The sequence below is a fragment of the Drosophila grimshawi genome, unplaced genomic scaffold, assembly GCF_018153295.1.
Source record: "Drosophila grimshawi isolate 15287-2541.00 unplaced genomic scaffold, ASM1815329v1 contig_44, whole genome shotgun sequence".
Taxonomy (NCBI): domain Eukaryota; kingdom Metazoa; phylum Arthropoda; class Insecta; order Diptera; family Drosophilidae; genus Drosophila; species Drosophila grimshawi.
The window spans coordinates 21,017,388-21,045,007 of record NW_025063240.1 but is presented as its reverse complement, the minus strand read 5'-3'; the positions used below and the strand labels follow the sequence as shown (position 1 = coordinate 21,045,007).

General features: G+C 44.3%; 4 protein-coding genes across 4 annotated transcripts in view; 2 read left to right on the top strand and 2 right to left on the bottom strand.

Annotated features, from left to right (window-relative positions):
• LOC6557728 (elongation factor-like GTPase 1) overlaps nt 1-8,941 on the top strand; it is a 73,970-nt gene extending 65,029 nt beyond the window's left edge. The window contains exons 6-7 of the mRNA XM_001983395.2: nt 4,676-4,872; nt 8,697-8,941. Of these exons, the coding sequence (XP_001983431.1) occupies nt 4,676-4,864 (189 nt within the window). The 3' untranslated portion in view covers nt 4,865-4,872; nt 8,697-8,941. The remainder of the gene's footprint in view (nt 1-4,675; nt 4,873-8,696) is intronic.
• LOC6557838 (proton-coupled folate transporter) lies at nt 4,955-8,481 on the bottom strand. Its single transcript, XM_001983398.3, has 6 exons — nt 8,386-8,481; nt 7,503-7,724; nt 6,046-6,810; nt 5,643-5,981; nt 5,243-5,571; nt 4,955-5,180 (listed from the first exon to the last, which is right to left on the bottom strand). Exons 2-6 carry the CDS (start codon nt 7,515-7,517, stop codon nt 5,048-5,050), a joined length of 1,581 nt encoding a protein of 526 aa, XP_001983434.1. The 5' UTR covers nt 7,518-7,724; nt 8,386-8,481; the 3' UTR covers nt 4,955-5,047.
• A 1,103-nt stretch (nt 8,942-10,044) lies between the features above and the next one.
• On the top strand, nt 10,045-12,897 carry LOC6558084 (protein scarlet). Its single transcript, XM_001983399.3, has 8 exons — nt 10,045-10,420; nt 10,687-10,736; nt 10,824-10,960; nt 11,030-11,335; nt 11,401-12,060; nt 12,138-12,379; nt 12,450-12,550; nt 12,628-12,897. Exons 1-8 carry the CDS (start codon nt 10,086-10,088, stop codon nt 12,801-12,803), a joined length of 2,007 nt encoding a protein of 668 aa, XP_001983435.1. The 5' UTR covers nt 10,045-10,085; the 3' UTR covers nt 12,804-12,897.
• Nucleotides 12,898-13,548: 651 nt separating this feature from the next.
• LOC6557722 (adenylate cyclase type 6) overlaps nt 13,549-27,620 on the bottom strand; it is a 30,361-nt gene continuing 16,289 nt past the window's right edge. The window contains exons 10-28 of the mRNA XM_032738495.2: nt 26,967-27,116; nt 26,219-26,340; nt 25,435-25,527; nt 24,710-24,856; nt 24,382-24,540; nt 22,307-22,451; nt 22,137-22,231; nt 21,912-22,071; nt 21,755-21,852; nt 21,500-21,590; nt 20,863-20,976; nt 19,888-20,022; nt 19,235-19,398; nt 18,702-18,757; nt 17,684-17,793; nt 16,803-16,972; nt 16,552-16,733; nt 16,139-16,263; nt 13,549-15,504 (exon numbers count right to left, since the gene is read on the bottom strand). Coding sequence (XP_032594386.1) covers nt 14,290-15,504; nt 16,139-16,263; nt 16,552-16,733; nt 16,803-16,972; nt 17,684-17,793; nt 18,702-18,757; nt 19,235-19,398; nt 19,888-20,022; nt 20,863-20,976; nt 21,500-21,590; nt 21,755-21,852; nt 21,912-22,071; nt 22,137-22,231; nt 22,307-22,451; nt 24,382-24,540; nt 24,710-24,856; nt 25,435-25,527; nt 26,219-26,340; nt 26,967-27,116 — 3,531 coding nt within the window. The 3' untranslated portion in view covers nt 13,549-14,289. The remainder of the gene's footprint in view (nt 15,505-16,138; nt 16,264-16,551; nt 16,734-16,802; nt 16,973-17,683; nt 17,794-18,701; nt 18,758-19,234; nt 19,399-19,887; nt 20,023-20,862; nt 20,977-21,499; nt 21,591-21,754; nt 21,853-21,911; nt 22,072-22,136; nt 22,232-22,306; nt 22,452-24,381; nt 24,541-24,709; nt 24,857-25,434; nt 25,528-26,218; nt 26,341-26,966; nt 27,117-27,620) is intronic.

The window sequence follows — 27,620 nt, the reverse complement described above, 5'->3', positions numbered from 1 at the left end:
TCTTCAGACTGACTGACCACGGCGAGTGGGCGCAGTTGTCACGTGCCCATAATAACAACGAAGCCAACCTCGACTGGGGCAACCAGCAATCTGGCTAAAAGGCTGCGGCTGTGGGGAGGGGCGGCAGGGGTGTGGTTGGGGTGGTAGATATTTGAATTTCTTGCCGCATCATGGCCTACAATGCGTTCGTTATGCCGCAGCTGCAGCAGCGGCAGCAACAGCAGCAGCAGCCACAACTGCAACATTGTTGTTGACTGACCCCGTCGGGTCGACCTTTCTGGTCCCGCCAGAGAACCGCAACAGCAGCAGCAACAACTGCAGCAGCAGCAGCAACTATAAAAACTAATTTTCAGTTTTTATATGAGTATATTTTTCACTTCACGTAACGCATTAAAGCCTCACACACACATCGCACAACAAACACACACACACACACACACACACACACACACACACACACACACACACAATGAAGTATGGCCAGCATAAATATCTTTGCGCGAAGCTCCTTGTTGTTGTTGTTGTTGTTGCTGCTACTGTGGCCGTTGCTACCGTCTTGCGCGCTTTTGTTATTATTTGATTCTGCATACCCTGTAAAAAAGTACAGCTGCAAAAGGCGTATTTTCTGCTGAGAAACTGTGTCTGCTTCAGTTAACTTGTATAATTCTGTAAATTCCTATAATATTTATTCGATTTTTAAGATAGCGAAGGTTTCTTCAGCCAAGATGTGTGTTCCATAATATGCATACCCCTTATAAATAATAATCTCAATTCCATAATATAAAGTATACCTTATTAAATTTTCAACGGTGTATTAGATCAAGTCGTAAGCTCATTTTCTTTTCATCACAGGTAATGCTGTAGTCAACGTCTTATTTTTTATGAACGTCTCAGACTTGCCAGCATTTCAGACCCAAATCCACATTTTCTCCAAAAAACAAAAAAAAATAAGAAAAAAAAAACAGCGGCTTTGGCTACTGGTCTTACTTACTGAAGTTCTTCTGTTTGGGGTTGTGGACGGGGATGAGGATGGGAATGGGAATGGGAATGGGGATGGGTAGGGGAGGGGATACGTCTTTGGGTTGTGCCTTTCAGTGGTTGCTGTTGTTGTTGTTGTTTTTGTTGCTGTTGTTCTTGTTTGGAGTGTTTATCATTAACGCGTCGCGTATTATTGTTGTTGTTGTTGTTGTGCTTTGCATATGCGAGGCATAACTTAAAAAAAAAAACATAAAATACTTGACGAGCATACAACAACAGAAAACAGAGCAGAACCCAAAAAGAACAGCAGAAGAGGAAGAGAAGCAGAGCCAGAGCAAGACAAATAACAAATAATCTGATAACTCGTTTTGTACCTGAGACAGAAGACAGAAGTGAAGACCCCCAGCAACAACAACAACAACAAGAGCAGCAGCAGCAGCAGCACCAAAGGGAAAGTCTCCAATTGAGGAAAGCAGGCGAAGACCCGAGGTTGAGGTTGAGGCTGAGGTTGAGGCCGTGGCAGTGCCCTAAAGTCTGCGCTGCATGTAACACATACACACACACACACACACACAGATGTGTGTGTGCACTCAGAGAAAAAAGAGCGATCCCAAAATCAGCATAACAGTCTTGATTTACATACAGTCGCACTTAGCTTATCCTACAGATTGGTTAGAATTGCTGTTGGAATTTCAAACTTGTTAAGGTTTGCACTTGATTTGAGGGCAACATTATTTTGCTGAGTGTTTGTGTCTGTTTTGTGTTTAAAAAGTATTTTTGTACGCGAGTTTTGTCCGAGCCGGCAAGTGCTTATCCAAGTGGCTCTGGCAATCCTTTAGCCAGTTTGTTATTGTTGTTGTTGTTGTTGCTGTGGTTGCTGTTGTTGTTGCTGCTTAAGTGGAACGTGGTTTGCATTGTGCGCGCTGTCAAAATGACGCTCGTCGAGGCTCGAGACTCGAGTCTTCGGGTCTTGAGTCTTGGGGCAACGGGGCTCGACTTTGCAGCGCATGCGCAACGGACGTTCCATTTATGTTGTTGTTGTTGTTGTTGTGGCTGCTGCTGCTGCTGCTGTTGCTCTTGTGTTGTGGTTGTGGCACCAACTCAGTTCAGTTCAGCTCAGCTCTCAACTCTCAGCTCTAACTTTGGCTCTCGGTCTCTGGCTCTGTTTCTGGCGCGCGATAATAATCTCGACTGCGGACCGCGCTTCGGACTTTATTTTTTTTGGTCATACCCCGACAGCGACCCCTTCCCATGCCCCTGCCTCTTACCCCTGCCACAGCAGCGTATTTCGGTAGCTGCCGCGTAAATTACCTGCATGCGGACGTACGGCTGGACAGGTAAACACACTCCGCACACATGTCTACACACACATACTTACAAACAAACAGACAAACAAACAAACAAACATATATCTTTGCAGACAGTCAGACAGACTGACAGACAGATGGACAGATGGACAGACAATCGCCTCACGCGTCTTTCGTGTGTTTTGTGTTTATTAGTGCACTGCATGAAATGATGACAAGTGCTCCGTACTTGGTACTCAAGCTCGGAACTCGTCCATGCATCTCGTATAATGTATAATACGATGTGATCAAAATCTATGCCAATATAAAAACAAATTGTTAAGAAATGTAACACTTAACAAGTCTTTAGCAAATGATCTTGCTTCAAACAGTACTAATTGCCGAGTGGAATACCTTTTTTTGTAATCGTAAAATGCTGTCTAGTTTTATCTAGCATCTAATTTATTAGTTTTTTATCACTTGACATTTTTAAAAAGTTTGCTTTAGACATTTTCCTTTATTTGCGTCTTATATATTTTTGGGAACTATTGCGTTTTTATATTTGTGAATATTCCTTTAAGGTCATTGGGGCCCCGATGTCGTCTCTTTGTTGCCAGCATGGTGTGCATAACAACCTATGAGTGTTTTTTTTTATATCCTACCTTTAGTTTGTAGGACACTGTCAGAAAATCAGTGGCAAGTACACTTGTAGAGAAAATGTTGCTTGAAATGGAGCAGCGAAGTCCACTGTTAAACAATCAGCTGTTTTCTCTGAGTGTATGCAGCGATTGCTGCTCATTTGTCTGGACTGGCTCAGACACAAGCTTTGCGCACTTCTGGAGCACTTCAGCTGCCAAAGGGTTTTTGTGCATTGTTGTTGTTGCTGTTGTTGTTGTGGTTGTTGGTCTTCTGCTCTTCCGACGAAGCGTTGTGCGTAGGGAAAGCAGCGTCCCTTAACTGGCTGAGGGAGCCGGGAATTGCTGTTGCGGCTGTTGCTGCTGCTGCTGAGTTGTTCTTGCTGCTGTTATTGTTATCGACTGTTGCGCATGTGCAAAAGGATGGCACACACACACTTTACATTTGAGTATAGTTTTTTTTAGGTTCAGTTTGAAGATCGGGATTGCCTTGCTCTGCTCAGCTCGGCCGCGTGTCGTTGTCGTGATCATGGTGGCTACTGCTGTTCCCGCCCTCCCCTCAGAGCCTCCTTTCCCAAAGCTGGCGTTGTTAGTTGTTGTTAAACAAGCGAAACCTTGTGCCCGATAATGATCTACATGTTAAGGGGGTGTGGAGACAGGAGTATGCAGTTTAGCGTAGTGCGAACAGATGGTGCAAAAAAAAGACAACAAAAAAACAACAACCAGAACGATAAAGTTTCTCTGCGCACGAACTGAAACCAAATCCTGGCAACTCTGTGAAGCTACAGATTACTTTGTATGCTAAAGTTCCTTCTGGCGAGCTGAGCTGGGCTGGCATTGAGTCTGGTATTCTGCAGAACAGACAGACTGACAGACAGCACCTTCGACACCCGCCCGCTGAGTGCGTTCTTCAAGTGCGCGTCCTTCTGCCAGGCACCGCAACGCATAAAACAATAAAACAAATAGCCAAGCATTCATATTCTTGGGATGCCGAACATAAAATACCCTTTTTGGACATAGATATGTATCCTAAGCAGATGTCAGTTATATTTTCAAATACATTTTTGTTATAAAGTTGGAGAGTAAATCATTGCAAGCAATGATCCAACTTAAAGAATCACTTTACTGCGTTACAAACTATACAACAATATTCTAATACCCTCTCTGCAAGGGTATACAAAAATACAAAACACTCAGAAGCGCACACTCCTCAAACCTAGCTGGGAGAGTTGAAGAGCGTAGTATTGTAGTAGCTGGCGAGCGTTGGCAATCATCAATCACTGAACACAAAAAAAAGGAGCAAATACTTCACGCCATTCACCAAAATTCTGCGTATCCTGGCGTGCCTTATCACGCAATGAATGTCGAATGTCGAATGCGGAATGTCCCTGAAAGTCATTAAAGATGCGCATCAGCCATCAGACAACAGCCATTTGAATGTCTTTGCCTCTTGAACAACATAGATGTGAAAATGCATGCTTTCCCTGATTGCCAGCACACACACACAGACACACACAGGCATACACGTAGATACAGACACCCTGCCATAAAGGACTCATGAAATATCACGTAAATCGAATCAGAGGCGCAGGCGCATAGACGAACCGACGCCGTTGTCTGCTCTATTGTCCTTTCTCAAGTGGCGAGGTCCTGCCCCGTTGTGCCTAAATGATTTCCTGGAAGGGACCTCTCAACTGCCACTACGACCCGTTGCTGATCTGTGTGCGTCTCTGCGTATGTCTTATATTTTTGTTCGTGTTCTTGTTCTTGTTGCAGGTGATTGATATTGATCCCTTCTGGCTGCCCACAACCGAGGAGGAACTGATGCACTTTGGCGAGAAAGCCGATTCGGCAAATCGCGCCAAAGTCTACATGGACAGCGTGCGACGACGCAAAGGACTCTTCGTCGATGAGCAGGTGGTGGAGCATGCCGAGAAACAGCGCACACTCTCCAAGAACAAGTGAACTCAAAGGTGGGTGCAAATTCAATGCAATTCAAATTGAAATTCACGATTCGATTTTTCCAATTTAAATTTGATTTCAATTACAAATGAATTGGTCTTTCACAGCTTTATTTAGGAAAAAGTATAAAATCATTGTTTTTTCTATATTACTAATATCCCATTTTTATATACATATGTGAGTCATTCAGTGCTTCTCCTCGTCCCCTTCCCCATTGTTTGTGTTGATCTGCAAGTCCTCGTTGGTGATCAGTCCGCTCTGATTCTCCGGAACCTCGGGCACCGCCAGTGAACCTCTGCCCAGCACAATGTGAATGCAGCTAAAGACAGACCCATTTTCAATTAGAGATTCTATTTGGAATCGAAGTGAATTTCCACTTACAGTATCATGGCAAATACGGCCAATTGGGTGGCAATGGTCAGCAGATAGATGCCTCCGCCATGATTTGTTTTGAGAGTTGCCCGATATATTTGGGAGTAGCAAACGCCGCTAACAAAGGGCACCGCATTGTCACAGACGGAGAGCAGGGCAAACACCTTGCCCCGCTCTGACTGCGGCACAATCTTTGAGGTCATGGAGCGTATCATGGGCCCCACAATGGGTCCCAGACTGCAGACCACGGCGCCGGCATAGAAAAGTGCCGGACCCTGCGCAAAGTAGTAAAACAAGCGGGCAATCGCATGCGCCCAGGTGCCTATAAAGACAATGGTCTAACAAACAAAATCAGGAAGGAGGTTTAGTCACGATGGTTAAGGGATGGGTGTCCACTTGAAATACTAACCGTATCGCGCCAACCGAGCACCTTGTTCATCAACGGCACAGCTAACAGCATGGCAATGACAAAGGCTGACGATTTGAATGTCTTAAATGTGCTGTAGGAGCTGACCTGCCAGCCAAACTTATCGAACGTGTAAAGATACAAATAGTTGCCCTCGTCGCGCTGGAATGTGTAGAGTGCCATACTGAGGAGCAGTATGTAGAGGAAGGTGCGTCGATGGCCACTTCGACGCTTGGCGAGCACCCCAAACGAGTCCTTGATGTGCTGCACGTCAAAGAAATCACCCCAAAAGCCGCAACAGCCCAGCTCACGCAACGAGCGCTGATTGGGCGTCGTTTGCCACTGAAGCAGAGAGCAGATAGTTTGAAGATGGGTAGCTTGAGGATCAGCAGCAGCAGAAACTCACCTTCAAGACGAGCAGTGTATAAATAATGGCTGTAAACAGCAGCGATGCATTCACAGCAAACATATTCGCATAGGACATGTCGAAGACATTGTAGAAGAGATAGGAGCCCAGGGCGACACCCGTTGGCATCGCCATCAAATAGATGACATCCAGTATGGTCACCCTAATTGTGCGTTGCTGCAGCGTCGTTATGTCCGATATATAGGCAAAGCAAGAGGCAAATATGGCAACATCGGCACCAGTCACAGCCGATGGCAACGTTGCCGTATAGATGACATACTCCAATGGCCAGCTGGGCATCTTGGCATTCACCACAATCATTGACGAGTAGATGAACTTACCCACCAGACCCATCAGCAGTGGCAGCTTGCGACCACGTCGATCCGAGAAGGAGCCCAGAAACAGGGCCAATATGATGGGAAAGATGTGCGCCGAGATGTCCTCCCATTGATGAAACCATGCTGTCGTCTCCAGCACCTGTTTCTTGTACTCCTCGTTCTCCGCTGCATTGATGTTATCACAGATTTCGGCGCTGAAATTACGATTGACGCGGCAGGCCTTTTGTACGAAGAAATTCTGCTCGACCACCGAGGTGATCATGAAGGCGAACATGTACAGGAACATCGTCGGCTCCACGGATATCGATGTGATGCAGTAAATCAGCCATTGGCCGATGCTGCGGCGTTCTGTGGCAACGGCGACGGCATTGCTGCTAGCAACTGAGCTGCTCGCGATGCTCACGCGTCGCTCATTTTCGACGCCGCTCTGAAAGTATGCAATGTTTTTGAGTGTTTGAAGAGAGCGAATAAGAGAGAGAGAGAGTCTTGGTTTGAGTCTCTTGCGTCGCAGCTCAAGCGCTGTTTGTGTTGGCAATGACACAACTTGCTTGCGTGTGTGTCAGTGTGTCTGTGAGAGAGAGCGCTTGAAAGCTTTCAAAAGATAAAAGCTCACGCAGTCACGTTTTTTTTAGTTACGCAGCCGGCAACGCAGACTTGTGTCTTGAGCTTGCAGCATGTTCTGTTTTGATTTGTTTGTTTTCGTTCAAAGATAATTCGATACAGTTGTGTCTATGTCTGTAATTATATAATTATAATTGGAAATATTTCTGTGCGCCGCAGTTTCAAATAAAAATAATAAATAGTGTGTGCTGCTTATGTATAATTCAGAATAATCGACATGCTGCATACCATACGACCAAATGTTTCAGCGTCTTCTTAGCGCCCAGTTCGTAACACAATTCCGCGCATACGTAATCACAACACATGTTTCGCAGTTAATGCTGACTGCTGCTTGCTGCTCGATTAAGTTGAATTCTATGCAGCTTATGTATATGTGAGCAGACACATGTTTCTCTTTCGAATTTAGTGACACTTAACTTCTATAGAAAAACACGAGAGCACAAGAACTTATGGACAAAACAAAACAAAACAAAATAAAACATTAATAAGACGTCTCACCTCCGCTGCGCTCATCTCACTGAGCGCCAATTTCGTTTTATTATTGCTGCTCGCTCTCCGCTCTTTGCGTTGTCGTTGGCAGCTTAGCTTTCTTGTTGTTGCGGGTTGTGCTGCGGGGTCAAAGCCAATGCATAAAAGCTCTTATGCTCTAACAGAGCTTTTTACCGTTAAAAAATTTGAATTTGCATGCAGTGTAACAAATTTGTTGCTTTTTTGTTCGCACTGTGGAGAAGATAATTATTGTAAATATAAATTGCTGACAGTTCTGTTAAGCTTGACAAATATGTAATAAGTAGGTAGATTGCATTAAAGATCGTCGACTCGCATTTAATCACTGTTTTGTGCTTTTTTTTTATGGACGAGTTTGCTTATTTAGCTCTTTAGATTGCAGTTATTTAACTGTTAAGCGTTATCCGTCTGAGACAGCGTATTTGCGATAAGCAAAGTACTTTAAACATATGGAAAGTAAAAGACATTTAGCAGAGAAGTATAAATAACCCTAATATCTTTATGATCCGATAACTGTAGCCTGTGGCATGTAGCTGTGATTTTAAATATAATATATACGATCGTTGGGGTATCTAAGGCTCTTTCATAATTGATTAAAAACTCGAGTATTACAAAAATTATTTAATTAGCACCTGGAAATTCGATAAGGAAAGGCACTTTACTCGTATTAGATCATAACGAACCACAACAACTATTACATAGCACTTCCCGACCGGTCTAACATTTCGAGTTCGATTGCTGAGCACGATTTCATATCGATGTAGACACACATCTGTTTCCTTTTTGCACACAAAAAAAATTTAAAACTTAAAAAAACAAAACAAAATAGAATAATCCGATTTTCGTGATTTTGCACTTATTGGTGATCAGATACCGGCCTGAGTTGAGGCACCCCCAGCCAAGCACGGAGCAATCAAATGTGGTGTGCTGCACGACTTAAACAACTGCCTATAATCGCCGCTGGAGCATTGTTCTTATACGCGTCTTATCAATATGGGAATAGAAGCACATGCACTTGTTCTCTATAGTACATATATATATATATATATATATATATATGTCTACATATTCAAGTGTAAACAGAGAGCGTTGAGCGTCGTTCAATTTCAGTTACACTTGGTCGTTTCGCCTGCAGGTTTGTTTTGTTAACTTAATTAACCAAATTGTTTTTCTTTCTCATTCCAGAAGCTACAACAGCAACTTAGGCTGAAATGATGTCAGGCTGCATTTGTTGTTATCCAGTTGTTTGCTACACAAGCTGCGGTTGCTGTTGCGTGTCTCAGAACTCTGTCAATATCTTTCTGGCACAAATCATTTATTAATTAAAAATGTCTCCATATTTTTTTTTGCGGATTTCAAACTAAATTGTTTATTATATCAAGTCGAATAAATTATATCACTGCATATTTTTGCGGTCAGTTTGATTCTTATTATTCTGTTGCATAATTTCGGGGTGGTTAATAATTAGTGTGGATAGAATTTTTGAGAAGCACACATTTGCGCGCCATTGATAAATACGTGGCTAGCATTTATTTTTGCAGCATACTTTTAGGCATATGTTAATATTATATTTTAGGGTGGTCCTTAACAGTCAGCAAAGTAAAAGTAAGCTATTTTGCAAGTCATGATTAATGAGTTGCATGTGGAGCATGGCCTAGCTAGCGAACAACTGCTCGATTTGGGATATGATGACATGACTTGGCAGTATGGCTTTCTGTCATTCATATTATGAGTAATATAGGCTCTAACTCGTCCAAATCTAGAATCACAAGAGCCTCCTCTATCGGACTGCATTCCAGGATTATGCGGATTATGTAATTATCAGAAAAGAGCATATAGGAACCAAGTTCGCCATTATTAAAACGTTAACCATTTGCAGTGGCTCAGGGAAGCCATGTTTAGGATCTGACCTCTCTGGGATGTCCCTCACAAGATATCCCTTACAATTTACGTCGCCTTTGCATATCTGTTAAAGAATCGAGCGTTTTAGCTTGACATAAGTTAAGCTTAAGCTTGAATGCATATCAAAGACGTCATTATTTTGAGCTTGCAAGTTCAAAAATGAAGGAAGAACAAATCTTACATAACAGTTGTAAACGTTTTAAGCCACCAGTTTGTGGTCTGTTGTCAAGTTGTGGGCAATTGTTGTATGTTCTCACTACGCGCTTGCCAATTAAAGCGAATTTGCTGCGAAACAAAAAGAGAGTAGAAGAAAATGTGAAGCGATTGCCGCTTTATTTTTCCCGTTGCACTTATTTACTGGATGCGGCTTGCAGGGCTTCCCTTTGGCTGGAGCCATCGGCCGCTGGTAATTGGAGACCTCAACTATGTATTTGACTAAGCTGCTGCTGCTGCTGCCACAACTTGCCTCACGTCCCATCATCCGGTGTGGCCAGCCAGAAATCAAATGCTGCCTCAGCTAGCAACAGGGCCACCCTAAAGAGACACAATCTTGACTGCATCGTTAGCCTTAAGGTCGCTGGCACTCAGCGTGTGTTGGCTCAGTTAACATCTGGCTGCCGATCGAGTTGGTTCGTCGGCATATTGCGTGTTGATTAAGAGTGAAGATAAAAGATGTCGTCGGATTCTTCAGATAGCAGACAGTTGTTGGCTGATGTGCCACAGCAACAGGAAAAGGAACAGCACGAGCTGCAGGTGGTGGTCAGTCGAGGCAGTGGCACTGGCAGCGCGGACACTACGCCGAAGCTATCCAAGCGCAACAGCTCGGAGCGGAGTTTGCCATTGCGAAGCTATAGCAAATGGTCGCCCACGGAGCAGGGGGCGACACTCGTCTGGCGTGATCTCTGCGTCTACACAAATGTGGGCTCCGGGCGTGGCATGAAGCGCATCATCAATAACTCCACGGGCGCTGTACAACCCGGTTCGCTGATGGCTCTGATGGGCGCGAGGTGAGCGGTGCATCATGTGGATCAACTGAAGTGTGAACTTGTGCAACAGTAATCGATATGGCTAGCAGTCCAAAAAAATAAAAGTGGACCAAACCAGTTGATCTTCTGACCATAAATTCCACATCTAACTGGGTTACGGTTAGTGTGGCGCACTCAAGCGCTAATCTTTGACTGATAAGAGAGATATAGACACACTCTCGAGGCTTAGACATCTACTACGTATTTCCATGCCAAACTAACAAATGAATAACACTTCTCATTCCTAGTGGGTCTGGCAAGACGACGCTTATGTCAACACTTGCCTATAGGCAGCCAGGTGAGTTTAATCTACAGACTCCGCCGATAAGATAAACCATTCCCTTCCCCTCTTTCCCACTTTCATCTCATGTGGCTCCTGCTGCAGCTGGCACTGTGGTTCAAGGTGATATACTGATTAATGGTCGCCGCGTTGGGCCCTTCATGCATCGCATCAGTGGCTATGTCTATCAGGATGATCTCTTCATTGGCGCCCTCACAGTGCTCGAGCATCTCAACTTTATGGTCAGCTGAGAGCTCTTCTCTTTAATACTCCTCTCCTCTAAGTAAACTCCTCTCCTTCCTCTTTTGCAGGCCAATCTGCGTTTGGATCGCCGCATCTCGGGCGAGGAGCGTCGCCTGATTATCAAGGATCTGCTGGAGCGCACTGGACTCCTCTCCACATCCCACACTCGCATTGGCAGCGGCGATGACGAGAAGGTTCTCTCTGGCGGGGAACGCAAGCGTTTGGCTTTTGCCGTCGAGCTGCTCAACAACCCGGTGATTCTGTTCTGCGACGAACCCACAACCGGTCTGGACTCGTACAGCGCTCAACAGTTGGTGGCCACACTGCATGAGTTGGCCCAGAAGGGCACCACCATTCTGTGCACCATTCATCAGGTAAATGATTAGTATAATCTTTGATCTGCTCCAGTCTGCTCCAGTCTAAATGCTGCTCTTCACAGCCCAGTTCACAGTTGTTTGACAACTTTAACAATGTGATGTTGTTGGCAGATGGTCGTGTCGCCTTCACTGGCTCACCACAGCACGCGTTGAACTTCTTTGCGGATCACGGCTACTACTGTCCGGAGGCGTATAATCCGGCGGATTTCCTCATTGGCGTTCTGGCCACTGATCCGGGCTATGAGCAGGCATCGCAACGCTCTGCGCAGCATTTGTGCGATCAGTTTGCAGTCAGTTCGGCGGCCAAGCAACGGGATATGCTCGTCAATCTGGAGATACATATGGCCCAGTCTGGTAACTATCCATACGACAAGGAGCTGGATTCATTCCGTAGTGTGCCGTGGTACAAACGCTTCTATATCGTTTGGCTGCGTGCGACTTTAACTATGCTCCGAGATCCCACAATACAATGGATGCGATTCATTCAAAAGATGGCCATCGCATTCATCGTTGGCGCCTGCCTTGCGGGCACAACGGAACTCACCCAATTGGGCGTGCAGGCAGTGCAGGGCACCATATTCATCATGATAGCGGAGAATACATTTCATCCCATGTACTCCGTGCTGAATGTCTTTCCGCTCGGCTTTCCGCTCTTCATGCGCGAGACTCGCTCCGGGTTGTATTCCACGGCCCACTACTACGTGGCGAACATATTGGCAATGGTAACTAGTGGATTACTTATCTGCTTCTCACTCTGCTCACTCCTCTCTCCCTCTCCCTCTGTTACTCGTCTTGGCAGTTGCCTGGCATGATTGTTGAGCCGCTGCTGTTTGTGGCCATCACCTATTGGATGACCGGACTTCGAGCTGACTTGTATGCATTTGGCATAACGGCCACTTGTGTGGTGCTGGTTCTGAATGTGGCCTCAGCTTGTGGCTGCTTCTTTTCAACGGCCTTCAACTCGGTGCCGCTGGCGATGGCGTATGTGGTGCCACTTGATTACATCATCATGATAACGTCGGGCATCTTCATCAAAATTAGGTGAGCAATCGCCACAGTCCAAACTGTGATAACCCTTTACCCTTAACCCTTTTCAAACCCACATTTATAGCTCACTGTCGGTGGCCTTTTCCTGGACGCAATTTCTATCGTGGATGCTGTATGCCAATGAGGCGATGACAATTGCCCAATGGTCGGGTGTGCAGAACATCAGTGAGTCGTAGCTGAAATAAAGCCCTCTGGGCATTGAATTACCCGCGTTCCTCTCTCTCTCTCTTCTTGTACTTTAGCCTGCTTTGGGGAGAGTGCTGATTTGCCGTGCTTCCACACGGGACAGGATGTGCTGGACAAGTACGGTTTCAACGAGGCGAATATCTATCGCAATATGCTGGCCATTTTGGGCATTTACTTTGGCTTCCACCTGCTCGGATACTATTTCCTCTGGCGTCGAGCGCGCAAAATGTAGTATCCTTGTTTAGCTCCTTTTTATTTCAATTTAAATGTGTGTATCTTGTTTCGTCTGCTTCGCTCGCTGTAAATAAATAATTCCTCAATTGAAAGCATTTGCGTATTCAATTATCATTTAATGCCACAAAATGGTGTGTTGGGCGTTTTCTCAAGTAATTTGCGCATTTTATTAACAACATTTTGCGACACATTTACAATAATTAACATCGAATGGAATTTAACTTAATCGAACAGCGAACTACGTTAAGTACATTTAAACATTTCTCACTTAAATTGACACAATTGTACTCTTATACTCATACATCATATACCCTTTTAGAAAAACTTAGTTAAATTATAGTTTAAGTTAGCCGCCAGTCGAAGGGACATCGTAATAATACAACTTGTTTGAGCATGTTCGCAATTACAATTTCGATAGTATATCAATAGTTTGCCAATTTATAGCGAGATTGTGCAATTGGGAACAAGTCGAGTTTAAAGCTAAAAACTATGTAACACAAGTCTATAAAATAATCTATACATTTACAATAGAAATCACAGCGAGAATTCATTTGGTTTTTGTTCTTGTTTTCATTTTCATTTTTGGTTTTTCTGCTCTTTGGTTTTTAGTTCAGTTTTAAGTACTCGTTAAACATAGTTTAAATATTTGTAAATTTAGTGTTGATTTCAGCAACATTGAGACACACACACACTCACACCACACTTACACACACACACTCACCACACACACACACACACACATTTATATATTTTATAGTAATAACATACACATAAAGCGTTTTAACATTTTTATCTTTAGTTCATTGTTTAAATAGCAGCGGCTCTGAAAACTCACAGAGCATTAAGAAAAGTTTCTTCAACTTTATGTTTTTGTCCTGGAATCGTAATTCAGACTGATTTAAATAATACACATTTATATATATATTTGCTGTAACTTTTTTCGATATCTCTTTTTAAATTGACTGATTATTTTCGTGTTGTGGTAACATTTATCTATTGCAAAGCTGGGAAAGTGTTGTTTGATCGTAACTTGGATACCCTGTAAATTGAGTTGAATTTCAGTTAGCCACTTGCCTGCTCATCTAATACTATATAGGAACCGTACAACTGACCCCTCACCTCACCCATCCCCTTACAACTACTCGTAAATCTAGCCTATGGCAACAGTGCCTCATTTTTCGTGAATGTGCTCAATAAATTCTTATTCAAAATTGTTTTGCTGTGATATGCAGGGTTGCCACCTGGTTGTCGTAAGTACCCCTAATTAGTAGAGACTGATGGGAACAACAACAAAAATGCGAGATCATACAATCAGCGGGGGAAAATACTGATGGATACATAAATCTAAACTTCTAGTCATGTCTAGTCTGACAGTCTGGCAACGCTGTCGCTCCATCTTTCCTTCCTTATTTTCTGCTTGATTGCTCCAATTTTATACATATATACAGAAACTTAATTATTTTGTTTACTTTGATAACTTCCCCTTAAGTGCTGACCTGTTGCAGCAGTCCTGGACGGGGACTGCTGGCTCCTTGGGAGCTGGCGCCGCTGCTGTTGCTGCTAATGAGGATCATGCTGCGACTGTTGGGCAACACAAACACCTCCGTGGCCAGGCCAATGGGACTCAGCGACTGTGAGGTCTTGATGGGACTGCGATTCGGCTCCAAGGTCGCCGTTTTGGGCACCCAATCCTGCACTGCATCCGCTCCCAACAGCACAGCATCCGGAGTAACCGCTCCCACTCCTACTCCGTCTCTTCCTCCACCGCTCGTCTCGAGCGTGCCCGGTGCTGTTTGGGTGGAGCTCTGGCTCTCGTTGGAGAGCAGTCGGGTGGTTGTGGTGGTACAACTGGTCGCCAAGGTGGTCACGGAGCGACGCTTGCGCTGCTGCTGCGCACACGCCGCTGTCGTCGTCAACGTCTCCGTCACATTAAAGCTGACAATTGTGTCCCGTTTGCGCAGCGTGGCTGTCGATGAACTGGATGAACTAGCGACGACCACTTCGCTGCGAAGATTCTGCTGCTGCTTGTTGCTCAGATCGGAGAGGCTGATGTTGTTCTTCAGCAGTATTTCCAGGTTCTCAATCGAGTCCTTTAGCGTGCACTTCTCATCGCGCGTAATCTCCTCTTTGAGGTCGGCCACAAGTGTTCTAGGCGGCGCTGTGGGCGTGGCACAGCTCTCCGGATTGCCAGCATTGGCAGCATTGCGCAGCAGCACAGGCAGTGCTCCAATCGTGACCACACTGGAGCTATTCGAGAGGCTGGGCGTAATCCCCGTCGAGCTGACATTGGTGCCGAACGAGGAGGAGATATTATGTTGTCGGCACAGCGATTTCCTGCGCTGAGCGGTTAAGTTTTGCATATTCGAATTGAGATCAATCTCATCGTCATCAATGTCATCATCATCCTCATCGTGATTTGTAGTTTCAGCTGCTGCTGCTGCTGCTGCTACTGCAGCTGCAGCTGCAACAACCGTTGCCTCCACAGTCTCCGTCTCCGGCTCCGTTTCTGTGCCAGCCGGACTCACTGGTCGCTGTGTCAGCTGTGGCTCCATCTCCTGGTTAGCAGTCACTGCTGGCAACTGTGTCTTGCCCTTGAGAAAGTAGGTAATCATGGAGCCCTTGCCTTTGACATTGACGCTGCCGCGACAGGTGAGCTCGAAGCCGCGGCACTCGAGCAACTGTTGCATCTCCTGGGTCACCTGGGAAAGTGTGGATTTCGTTGGGGAGTTGCCAAAAGAGCAACAATCAGAGAATGAAAGAGATAGATAGAGATAATAAAATAAATTCAATGTGTCAACATCATTGGCACAGCATTTGCACAGACACGCAAACCCACACACACACACAACCACACACACACACACACAAACACACGCACGCACAGGTAATCAGAGCGAAAGCCTTGGCTCAATATTTCATGATAACACTCAGTCAACCGTCAGCTGCCGCTCGCCCCCAACGCCCCTCGTCCTAGTCCTTGCCCGCTCAATAATTTATTTCTCTTTGCTTTTATCGACAACGCACGACAAATAAAATCGAAAAGCAAAAGTTGTTTTTGGGTGTGTTTGTTGGTTTGTTGCTGTTTTAGTGAAAGTTGTGTGAATCCCACGCGGCGTATACACAATATGTGATTGAGCAGGCCGCCTGTTGCCCACTTTGCTTGCTGGTCGGTCATCTATTGATTGGAAGGGGGCGTATCGTGGCTTGGCAACGCCCACGCCAGCGCAGCTGTTGTCAAATTTGCTTTTTAATTTATTTAAAGTCCCATTTGACAGACTAAGTAAATCCCAAAAACAAAAACGACGAACATCTCCTCAAAAGTTTTGAACTCACCTGGATGTGATCCACGAGACCGGTGGAGTCCATGCGCGAGGCAACATTGACGGCATTGCCCCATATATCATACTGCGGCTTGCACGCGCCAATAACGCCAGCAACAACGGGTCCAATATTGATGCCTGGACGTAGGAAGAAAAATATGGATTTTAAACTTTAAAAATTTGTCTTAGTAGCGAGCCACTTGTTAACTTTTGCCCAGTTTCGCAGCAAGTTATGGGTATAAATATTTAAAGAGCCAGACGATTTAAGAGAGCTGAACTGAAAGTCAGCTTTTGCGCTCTTGTGGCAAATTTATTTGGCAGACAACTTTAACAGCTGCCAAAGAGTTGGATACGAAAACTTCTTCATGTCTGTCCCAATTTGTTTTGTACTTTATTTTCCTCTTTTCTTTTTTGCTTATTTCTCACCTATGCGCAAGCGAAAGTTATTGAAGGAATGCATGTTGACCTCCTCAATCTTGTCGAATAGCTGCAGTGCATATTCTGCCATGGCGGTCACATGGGTAAAGTTCACCTGGTCGCAGGTATTGGCCGTCAGCCCCGATGCTGCCATATAGGTGGCACCCGTGCTCTTGATTTTCTCGATGCAGCTGCAAAAATCCCTTTAGTAAGTTGCTGCAAGCGGAAGACGGGGGAAATGTGGGAAGAGGCACACTCACCGGAAACGTTCCTCGCTGAGCAGCTCATCGAAATCGGCAATAATCTCATTGAGCAGACGCAGGCATTCGACGCCCTCGTTATTGCCCTCCAGTTCCACGTAGAATTCCGAGAAATTCGGTATGCTGGCAAAGAGAATGCAAACGGAATCGCATTGCTCGTGGTACAGATCCTGCAAATCAATCAAATGAGCACAATTCAATGAAATGCAAACAGTAGAGATGGGAGTAAAAGAAGAAATAAAAGTTGTCCACATATTAGTTTAGATTAAAGTAATCTTTTTTTTTCATTGGCTATTTCATGAAGTGTGATTTTCAGACACGAAATGTGGTCAACTCTAGCCCCGAGCCTAAACACACACACAAACACATACAGAAGGAGAGTCAAACACACACTTGAAGTCAAACAGGGAGGCGGGCAGGTTGGCAAATAGGGAGGAACAGGATCCGGAGCCAACCACACGTCAGCGGTTCCCAAATGTGTGGCTGCTTCTGTGATTTGGTTAAAAGTTGTTGATTGCACACTTAATGTGGCACGTTATGCGGCAGTATGTGTGCCCGTTGCGCATTGAACCGTTGCAAGCCGCAACACACACACACACACACACACACCACACACACATACACGCGACCAGTGGCAGTGGCAAAAGGCAAAAGGATCTGTTGCAGCAGCTGGGGGCAGGGCAGAGAACTCGGCAACGGTTTGTCCTTGCTTTTGCTACGCACAAAAGTTTCAAGCTTTAGAAATGCTCCACAAATTGCCAGCGGTCCAACCAACAAACACACACCCACACGCACAAACAAAAGTGGCAACGTAACGTAATAACTTTATATTTACAGTTGCAAAGTATTTATGTATATATGTATAGGTGTATAATACTCACGTCAAGGTGCTTCTCGCGGCTCAGAAAATGCTCAGCGACATGCACGGGCAAAATATTTTCGAGCAGTTTACGGTTATACGCCTGCAAATGCTCCATATCCTCCTTTTCCTCTGCAAAATAATGGAAATGGAAAATGTGACACACATCAAAAAAAAACAACAACAACAACAACATAAAAGGAGAAGAAAACAAGCGTATAAAAAAAACAGGAGCGTGAAATTGAAATATCAGTTTATCAGTTAACCGAAGCGTAAAGCGTACAGCAAAGAGATGAAAAAATACAGAAAAAAATTGGAAGCGGACAGTGCAACGACCAGAGAGATACACTGTTTATTTATCTGTCTTCTAAATTATATGAAACCTTTTGAAATGGGCAGTTTTAAGACTGTTGTTGTTTGTTTATTCTATAAATCACATGAAAATACTGTCGATGTAAAGTTCGAAATTTAAAATTGAATATGATTTCGGTGAGTTCAAGCAAAAAATGAATAAGATAAAATAGATTGACAAAAATACTTTCTCTGCTAATTTCAAATGTGTTCATCACTTTAAAGTAGAACTGAAACTGAAGCGATTTCATATGTATCAACTCCACTGTAAAGCTTGACAAACACAAAAGTGAGGCGTAAAAAAGCGCTGCAGCAGCTTAGGCGCCAGTCAAACATGAGTATGACTTTTCGAGTGTATTAGTGAGTGTGGAAGGGTGTCGAGTGTATGTGAGTGCGTGGGTGTGTGGGTGCGTGGGTGTGTGGGTGTGGGTGGAGTGTGTGTACTAATACTAATGAAAAGGCTTCTCTGCACCAGAGCAAACGGAAGCGCGCAAGATGAGCAGCAAATGTTTTGGCATAAAAGCGTGTTATTAAAGTGAAAAGGGGATTATTTGTTGTTGTTGTTGTTGTCAGTCTGTCAGTCAGTCCCCAACTGTCAGTTGCCTTATTATACTGTACTGACGTTTTAACTTTTGCAGTTGCATTTGCTAATTAGCTGCCGAAAATAAGTTGAAGTTGGCTAAACTCACCCGTTGCCTGCAGCTTCCAGATGAAATCCAGGCGATATGTGGCCTCCGTTTGGTGGCTGTGGAAGATGAGGGCGAGCATAAACGCAAATAGGAAGATGGAATCAATTATATAGCGAAGCAAGGCTTCCTCGTTGCTAATGCAGCACCAGCACCAGCACCAGTTACAATTGCAGTGGCAATAAAGTGCCGCATACCAAGTTATTCCAGTCCATTAAAGCACAATATAGGGTGGAAATAAAATAAGAACAGAGCAGAATAGAGAACATAACTGAAATGTGGTGCAGTTTACCAAGCAGTCTCAGCTGGCATTCGGCTGATAAATGAAGGCAACGGCAGAGTGCTAAATACAATTTTAATGCAGTTTGCGGCTGCTGTAAATGCATTTCAGTATTTTTCAGCTGTTGCCCGGCTTGTTGTTGGCATGGGGCACGCTGCATCAAATTGCATTACACCATAATTCGTTTTCATTCAGCTAACAGTTTTCTTCTTCGCCTTCTGCAAACTTCCTTTGCAGTTGTGGTTGGCATACTTACGCCAAGTCGACGCTTATTTCCCTACTGCTCGCTACATACAAATATGAGGAGCAGGCCATATAACTGCCAGCGGCCAAAAGGAGCAGCAGCAGCTTCAGCACCAGCCGCAGCACTTGGTACGTGGCACAGCACATCATCGAGAGCAGCGTTAACAGCAGGAATGTCTGCAACCAGGATGTAACAAGAACTTGTAGTATAATACGTGGAGGAAATTAGTTTAGATAACTTGAAAAAGCGTATTTCAACTCAAATTACGCGGGTCTTTTTTCGCATGGCTGCAAACTGTAAGTGTGGTTTGAGATTGAAAAGTTTTTGCATTCAGCTTTTCATTTTTTAATGTGCCCAAGGCATGGTGAAACTATATACAAGGTGATAAGATCTATGTACAAGGTGACAAGCCTTAAGAAAAGGCAAGTTCCTCAATAGATAGAGATGACAGGCCAATTGAGAAGGGATGCGTTTGTCTCTGTCAAGTCATCAATGAGAGCCATAATCAGCATGCCACCAACTTATATAGTTACACAATGGCCAAGGTATCTTGTTAAATAAATATGTGCTATCACAAATATACAACCTTGATTGCGCCTGTCTAAAACATCAATGTATCCTTGATACACTTTCCTTTGCATTTGTCAATAGCCATTAAAACTTACATTGTATGCCAAATAGAAATCAGAGCCAGCAGCTGACAACTGTTGCTGTGCCTGATTGAGTTGGCTGCTGCTATTCAGGTTGAGCCAGGGCAATTCATTATGCAGGAGCTCCCGTTGACGCATCGATTCCTGCAACTATAAAGAGAAAGCGAATACAATTGAGGGCTAATTAGCAGATGGAGAAGAAGAAGTCACCTGGAAATGCCATTACGAGTGCTTAAAGTTTAACGAGGCGACTAACACGAAACTCTCAGCCTCACTGATGGCCATAAAAAAAGCTGGCTAAATGAATAGCGAATGCGGCTCCAAAGTGCCATTAAACGTGGCCGATAAAAAATGCGGGCACACAGCGACAGGTGGATATATAAAGAGAGATAGAGATAAAGAGAGACAGAGAGAGAGAGGAGACAGGCACAAATTGACAACTAAATGTCAAAGCGCCGGCGGTGTCTTTGAACCCAGACGGAGTCAGCGACGCGTTCGCCTTTGGGGCATGTCGCAGGTAACAAGTAGCGCATAAATGCCGCACACTTCATGTATGAAACGTGGCTGGCATTTTGGTGGCCTGCCAGCCTGTCTGCCTGCCCGAATAGCACCTCCCACTGCCACTGCCACTCCCATCTCTCCTGTTGCTCTTGTTGTCTGAGCAACTTTAATGGAAAAACTTTTGTTTTGTCGCGTCCTCAAATACCAACAACAATAAAGTAGAAAAATATTGCCTTCAAAAATTATATTTTGAGCTGCAAAAACGTAAATTTCGTTTTTATTATTTTGAAGTTCACTTCAATGGCCAAAAAAGCCAGTCAGGCAGGCAACGACTCAAATAGAGATGTATTTGTATACATTTGCCACAATTTGTTGTGCGCCCGAATTATGCATGAAAAGGAAACTTGGCATTCTCTGGGATTTGGCCATTGTTTATGTTATTATAACTAAAAGCACTACTTAAGAGCCTCATTTGTGTTTTGCGCTTACCATGGCCAGCAACGTGCTCAAAACAATCAGCATAACTGTCGCAAATGCGAAGAACTGCGACAAGGTGCGATTGCTGTGGATTCGCTGTGAGAAGCGCTTCATCCCAACAGGCAGCTGTAAAAATATATGTTAGAAAGAAGAAAGAAATAATCAGAGTATAATGTTAATAGAATTTTTTATATTTAGATCAAAGCATCGACAAAAATTTCTAGTTATTATGAAAATCGATTCAGTTTCAATAAAGGTTTGGCATTAGAGAGTTTTAGCAGAAACGCTTCGGGAAGGTAAAGTTTATAATTGAAATTCGAGCCCGATTCGTGTTTCAAAAATGGAATGTAGTATTAATTTAGAGATTGAAAAGGATCTTGTTTTTGAAAATCAGTTGAATTTTGACAAAGTTATTGAGTTGTAAAGCACTTTGTGAGGGTATATTTTTAATAGAATTTCGAGCGGGAATTATTATTATTATTATAGAAGTATTGTCAATTTTATGGCTGTGGAAGGATGGAAAGATTCCAGTTGAATTTTTTTTATTTTGAATTGCTTATATACACATATCTCTTTATCTGCATAGCACATATTGTGCTTAAATCATTATAGTTAATAAGACGAATACAATGGAAACGGTTTCACTTACCCGCAAATTCATATCATGACAGGCCACCAAAAAGACGAGCAAAAGCAGCAGCAACAAAGCGCCAAAAGACAAAACCAAACAAAGCGTGGAGCTGCAGCCATGAAAGACAAAAAGAGAGAGAAAGAGGGAGAGAGAGAGAGTAGATTTATGGACTTAAGGTGCTCCATAAGCTCAAGGATAATGGGCTGCAGTGCGCATTAGCACCCAACAAAGGCAAAACATTGAGTATAAAATAAAAGCCAGACACACACACACCTGTCAAAAACCGCAAAGCGCATCAGAGTGGTGCCCAGGAGCACAAGCAGACTGCAGTAGAAGTAAACGCAGAGCATCCGATCCGGCTCGCTGGCATACTGCAACCATGATGTATATGAGGATTAGGCCAAGTCAGGTCTTAAGCTAATTTACTCACCTTGCGCTCCAGGGTATCGCTCTTGAAGCAGAGCAACAGCGACTGACAGTGCTCGGCACGCAGATGATCAATGCTCCGGGCATCGATGGCACGCATCAAATACTCATTCACCTCATCCTCGGGATCCTTGGTGCTCTCCGAGCTGTCGCCGAAACCGAATCTGCCATTGGAGTGAGTGAAAGGTAGACAGTTTGTGGAGGTTTACTGTTGATCTTTGCCACTTACTTGGATGTGTGCTTCTGGGCGGTGCCGTGACCCATCATGCGCAACTCCTTTGAAATATTGCCATTAACCTGCAGACGATTACGCGATTTCTTGTGCTGCAATGGACAAGAAGTATTCTCAAAAGTAAGATCAGATAAAAGAAGCTATACTTCATTCTGCTGCTCACTCACCGGTCTGTAGGTATCGCCTGGCACTATGAGATACGTTTCAATCTGCTGATCCTTGAGATACGAGTTTCTTTCCGCGCCCTTGCCCACCTCCACCTCATAGTCGCCATCCAGGCACTTGAGCGTTTCCTTGGTTATGTGAACGCGTCTGCGGAAGGAGATTAGAGAAGGAGGATTACGTATTGCATGATGTGTCATGTAAGCGGCTACAAATGTCAACAGCAGCAACAGCAGCAACAGAAGCAGTAGCAACATGTGATGCCTAAGCTGCCCTTTTTAGTTGGCATAACCATAGTTACTGTGGCCGCCGCATAAAGTGGCATGTTATGCGCCGCATGCCACATGCTGTATGTGTGTCAACTGTGTCGCAGTGAATACGTTTTTAAACAGAGAAAGAGAGTGTTGGAGCTGCAGCAAAAGCTTATTATATTATCGTATTACAGGCAGCCACGTGCCACGAACCACGTGTCACATGCTACGCGCCGTTGGGCAACAGCACTTGCAAAAATGTGCGGCAGCAAACAGCAGAAATAGCTGCAGCACACTGTGCTGCCGCATTGTTAATTCTATTGATAATTACAGAGCGCTTCTGTTAAGGATTGTTGTTGTTCAGCTGAAATCCTGCGGCTAACGCGAGGCTGACATGCATCTCTACTGCTGCCAAATTGCCGCTTATCAGGCTCTTTGCCACAGCGACTGCGACTGCCTCAGCCAATGCCACTGCTACTGCTACTGCAGCTATTTGCTTTTAATTTCGCTCGAGACAGAACTAACAAACGAGCTGCTTTTGTGGTTGCTTTTGCTGCTGTTGTTGCTGTTTCTGCTGACCCACTTGCCAGCGAAAGGACGAACTCAAAGTCGAGCTGAAACAAATTGCTGAAGTGTTGTTGAAAGTGAAGCAACTGAATCAACAGCAGCAATAGCAGCAGCATTAAGTGCCGACCAGTTAAGGGCTATGAAGTGGGCGTGGCATGCAACAACTCCATAATCGATTCGAGGGCGGGTTGCGTTGGCGGGGCAACTGTGAATTGACTTACCAATAACTTGGCGCCCACACACTAACCACAATGCACACACACACACACACACACACACACACACACACACACACTCGCACACACATACTGTGGCTGAGTATGCAAATTTGCGCAGCAACAATAACAATTACAGCTATTACAGGCATTACAACCATTACAGCACACACTGCAGCGACACTTGGCCAAGTGTTGAGAGGGTAAAGTTCCTATAAAATACAGTCAGGCAAAACGGAGCGCAACAGGAGCGGACCTAATAAAGAAATGGCGCCTTGAAGTTAAGGTTTGCATAAAGCTAGTGTGGCATACAAAAATAAAATCAGGAAAAAGTTCATCAAAGCTAAACAAGAAACCACAAAATCCACTTGAATTATAATAGATAAGAAAAGCACTTCAATCCGCTCCTGTTAACCGCTGCAAGCACAATAAAAACATTGTGCCTGGCTCTTGCCAAAAGTTGCCTTTAACTGCAGGACATTTCCATCCGGAGAAGAGGGGGGGAGAGAGAGGGAGAGAGAAGGAGGAAGAGAGACAGGGGCACTGTCAAAACGGAAATGAGACAAACTTGTCAGCGGCTTTTGTAGTTGGCGCCTGAAGCTAAAGTTTTGGCCGGCAATGGATCGTGGGCGTAACACAGCGATAAGGACGAAACTGCTTTTCATTGCATACTTGTCCGGGCGCATATCAAAGCGGGTCAAAAACATAATTCTCAGCTGTCGTAAAGTAGCACACGCCACACGGCACACCACAAACCACTGACTATTAACAACTGACTACTGGCCAGTGACCAGTGACCACCAGTAACCACCGACCAGCAAAGGATGATTCAAGTGATTTGCTAAGCCTGTCGCCAAGAAAACAATCAAGCCAACAAAGACAAAGCCAGCAGGGGTTAAGGTATTGTTTATGCTATTGTATCTGTCTTCTGTTTGGACTCCCCTTTGAAGTGGTTTCCCCCATCAATTGTCTAATTTGAAAGGCTGCTGATTAAGAAAACCGGCGCAGCTGTTGACTCCATAATATATAGATGACATCGTTACTTACCCGGGTATGCCGCCGCTCTCCATATGATTGGCCAGCGTTACATCGTTGGACCACACATCGAACTGCCACTTGACCAGGCCCAAAACGCCGCAATGCACTCGTCCCGTGTGAATGCCCACTCGCATATTCACATTCACGGCCATCACTTCACGCACCAAACTGAGAACGAGATAGATTGAGAGGGGATATGGGTAAGGGGTAAGGGGTAAGGGGTAAGGAGCATGTGGTTAAGGACTAACATGACAAAAGCAGCACAACAATACAAAGCCACAACTCTGGCATTGTTGAGGCTGTGTTACAGTTGTGTGTATTGAGTTGGAGTACTTACGCTATAGCGTCAATCATGTCGAGTCCCATTTCAACAGCACAGTGAGCATGATCCGGCCTTGGCTCTGGTAAACCGGAGACGCAATAATAACAATCGCCCAGCAGCTTAATGCGTAGACAATGATGCTCGGCAGCCAATCGATCAAAGCTGCATCAAAGGAAAGGTAGTTAACCACAAATAATGATGTGTTTCAAGCACCAAGAGATTAAAGTTCGGCAAACCGAAGTTTTCAATTTAAGTGAACTGCGTAGGTTTGTTCCAATCCAGCTTAATTACCAAAGCAACTGATTTATCGATATATTTGCGGATTCCAGCTACTACGTTTGGCACTGCTTTCGGCAAACACAAGGCAATGGGTAAATATCCTCCATATTGCAGCAATATTCGGAGCGAATCAATAAAGTGCTTTGCAAACAAAGTCGAGGACCAAAAATCGAGCCGAAAACGATGCTTGCTGGCTGGCAGCAAAGCTCGACCAGGCCAGATAGAAGCACTCGAATGTGCAATTAATTTGTACCTGGCCATGGTGTCACTGTTACAACGTAGCATACACCCATTTGTTAGGCTGTCGGACATGCTCGGAGCAGTTCCACAAAAAGTTCGAAGAAAAAACAACAAAACACTCGGACAGGATAGGACAGGACATGTCATTAAGTATGCCTCGAGTCAAGGGATTCGACTGGACTGGACTGGACAGGGCATGCGGGCATGGGACATGGACTCACCGTGCAAATAGCTCGTTGAGTAGACGCACCAGTTCCTCGGCTGTGCACTGATCTGACAGGCTTGTGAAACCACAAATGTCCGCAAAGAGGATGCTGCAAAAAAAGAGGAGATGAGTAGAGAAGTCAGGAGGAGAAGGAAAGAAGAGAAAACAGAAGTAGAGTTACCACAGTGCAGATAAAAGTGCAAATGTGACAACTTTTTGTGCTTGCTGCTGCTGTTGTTGTTGTTGTTGGATTCATGCATAGTTTGTTCTGTTTGTGTGTGGGTATCAACGAAATTCTTGAATAAATTCAGCTGGCAACAAAAAGCAGAAAACTTTCTTCTTAAAGCATGCCGAAATGGTTTGAGTTTTGACTGCTGCCAAATCCCAGCAAGGACGAAGACAGTTCCTTTGAGAGCAGCTCAATCGGCTCAGCGCGTAATTTAATACGCAGCCAAAAAAAATAAAGGGTGTAACGAGGCGAAAGACACAAAAGCGAGTCAAAAAGCAAACAGGTGTGCCCCGAAGCTTGCTTAATGCTGAGTGTAAGTCTGTGTATGGATGTGTGTGTGTGTGTGTGTGTAATTGTGTGTGTGGCAGCTGGTAATGTGCTGCAGTTGTTGCTTGACATTTATATAAATTCATTGGTCGGGTTTCCGACACACACACATACAGACACAGACGCAGTCACACATCAAGCAAATTTATTGACTTTGCATGCAAATAATTTTATACACAGACAGTAACGGGACTAACAAGTCACACGCACTCGCACACTCACTCACACACACACACACACCCACCTGACGTTCTCGTGCCGCTGTATGTATATCTTATGGAACTGTGTGTCACGTGGCTGGCCCGCAATATCGTCCTTCATCTCCATGGCAACGTGCCGCGGCAGCACCGAGAGCAACAGTCGCTCCTGCAAAAGGATAACAGCATATAAGTGCTAAAATACACACAAGCACACACACACACACTCAGCAAAAAAATGCTCTCTACATCTTAAAAATTCTACATGGATAACTCACTTTATTACACACAAAGAGTATATCTAAAAACAAGTGTTTTTCATTTCACAACTTAAACATTTTTCATTTTTCATTTCAATTTTCAACAAAGATATGTATAATTTTCGGGACTATTTTCTAAAATTAAGGTTGACTTTTTTTCTGAGTGCACCCAGATATAAATACTGAGGTTGGCTGCTGAAATGACAGTCGAAATTTGTGCTTTTTCCACGTTTGTTTGCTTTTGCTATCAGCTTGGCACACACGGGATAACAGGCAGGCGGGCAACAAGTCATTGCCACACCCACCTTACTGCTCCCCTAATGGCTGCCCCAAGATGTGTCGCCTGGCGCCGCATGTGTGCTTTCGCAGTTTCTCATTTACGGCAACTCTTTGATGAAACATTTTTTTGTGATTGTCAACTGCTGCGCAGTTTTGAAAACCTTTGACAGGTTTTGCCACACATTCGACGCCTGGCCAAACACTTCACTCAGTCGCTCAGTCGCTCACTCAATCATTCAGTCAGTCAATCACTCACCTGCTGTTGGTTTTCGCGCTGTGTCCGCAGACGCGCCTCAATGCACTGACGAGTCTCGATGAAGGCCTTCCTTTGGGCCTTCTCCTTGGGCCAGTGCGTATAGACGCCAGTCAGATTGGCCAACAACAAGGCAATGCAAGTGCACAGCAGCTGTGAGAAGGGTAGAGAGGCATTTTAATGGCATTAAGGCATAAGTATCCATATCGATGACAGCACAAGACAGAGACAGACAGAGACAGAGGCAGAGAGAGACAGAGAGAGAGAGAGAGAGAGAGAGAGTCCAGTTACGAGAAAACACACAAACGCCATTTCATTCAATTTTGCGGCCATTTAATTTAATTTATTTCAGTGTTTTCCCACCTGGACTCCCTGTTTGTTTGTGTGTAATATACATTTTAAGCGAATTTATTGTCACGCTCGTGGCGCTGGAGAGAACAAAACTTTAATTTGCACAAATTTAATGAGACAGAAAGAGATACGTGCACTCTGCAACTGTTATTCATGAATATTCAATTGCGATTCGATTTAATAGCATTTGAATTGACTCATTTCGATTGATTTAAATTCCATTTTAGCAACTCTAATTATAATTTCGTTATGCATATAAATCTCTAAATTATTTTATAATTGAATATCAATAATTTCTTATAAACA

What these genes read in the sequence shown, in the direction of transcription:
- LOC6557838 (XM_001983398.3), bottom strand. An exon ending in ATACACTGCTCGTCTTGAAG is followed by an intron (nt 5,982 to 6,045) that starts GTGAGTTTCTGC and finishes TCTCTGCTTCAG; the next exon opens with TGGCAAACGACGCCCAATCA. An exon ending in GCCGTATTTGCCATGATACT is followed by an intron (nt 5,181 to 5,242) that starts GTAAGTGGAAAT and finishes GTCTGTCTTTAG; the next exon opens with CTGCATTCACATTGTGCTGG.
- LOC6558084 (XM_001983399.3), top strand. Translation starts at nt 10,086, where the DNA reads ATGTCGTCGGATTCTTCAGATAGCAGACAGTTGTTGGCTGATGTGCCA. An exon ending in TCGAGCATCTCAACTTTATG is followed by an intron (nt 10,961 to 11,029) that starts GTCAGCTGAGAG and finishes CCTCTTTTGCAG; the next exon opens with GCCAATCTGCGTTTGGATCG. An exon ending in TGGCGAACATATTGGCAATG is followed by an intron (nt 12,061 to 12,137) that starts GTAACTAGTGGA and finishes TCGTCTTGGCAG; the next exon opens with TTGCCTGGCATGATTGTTGA.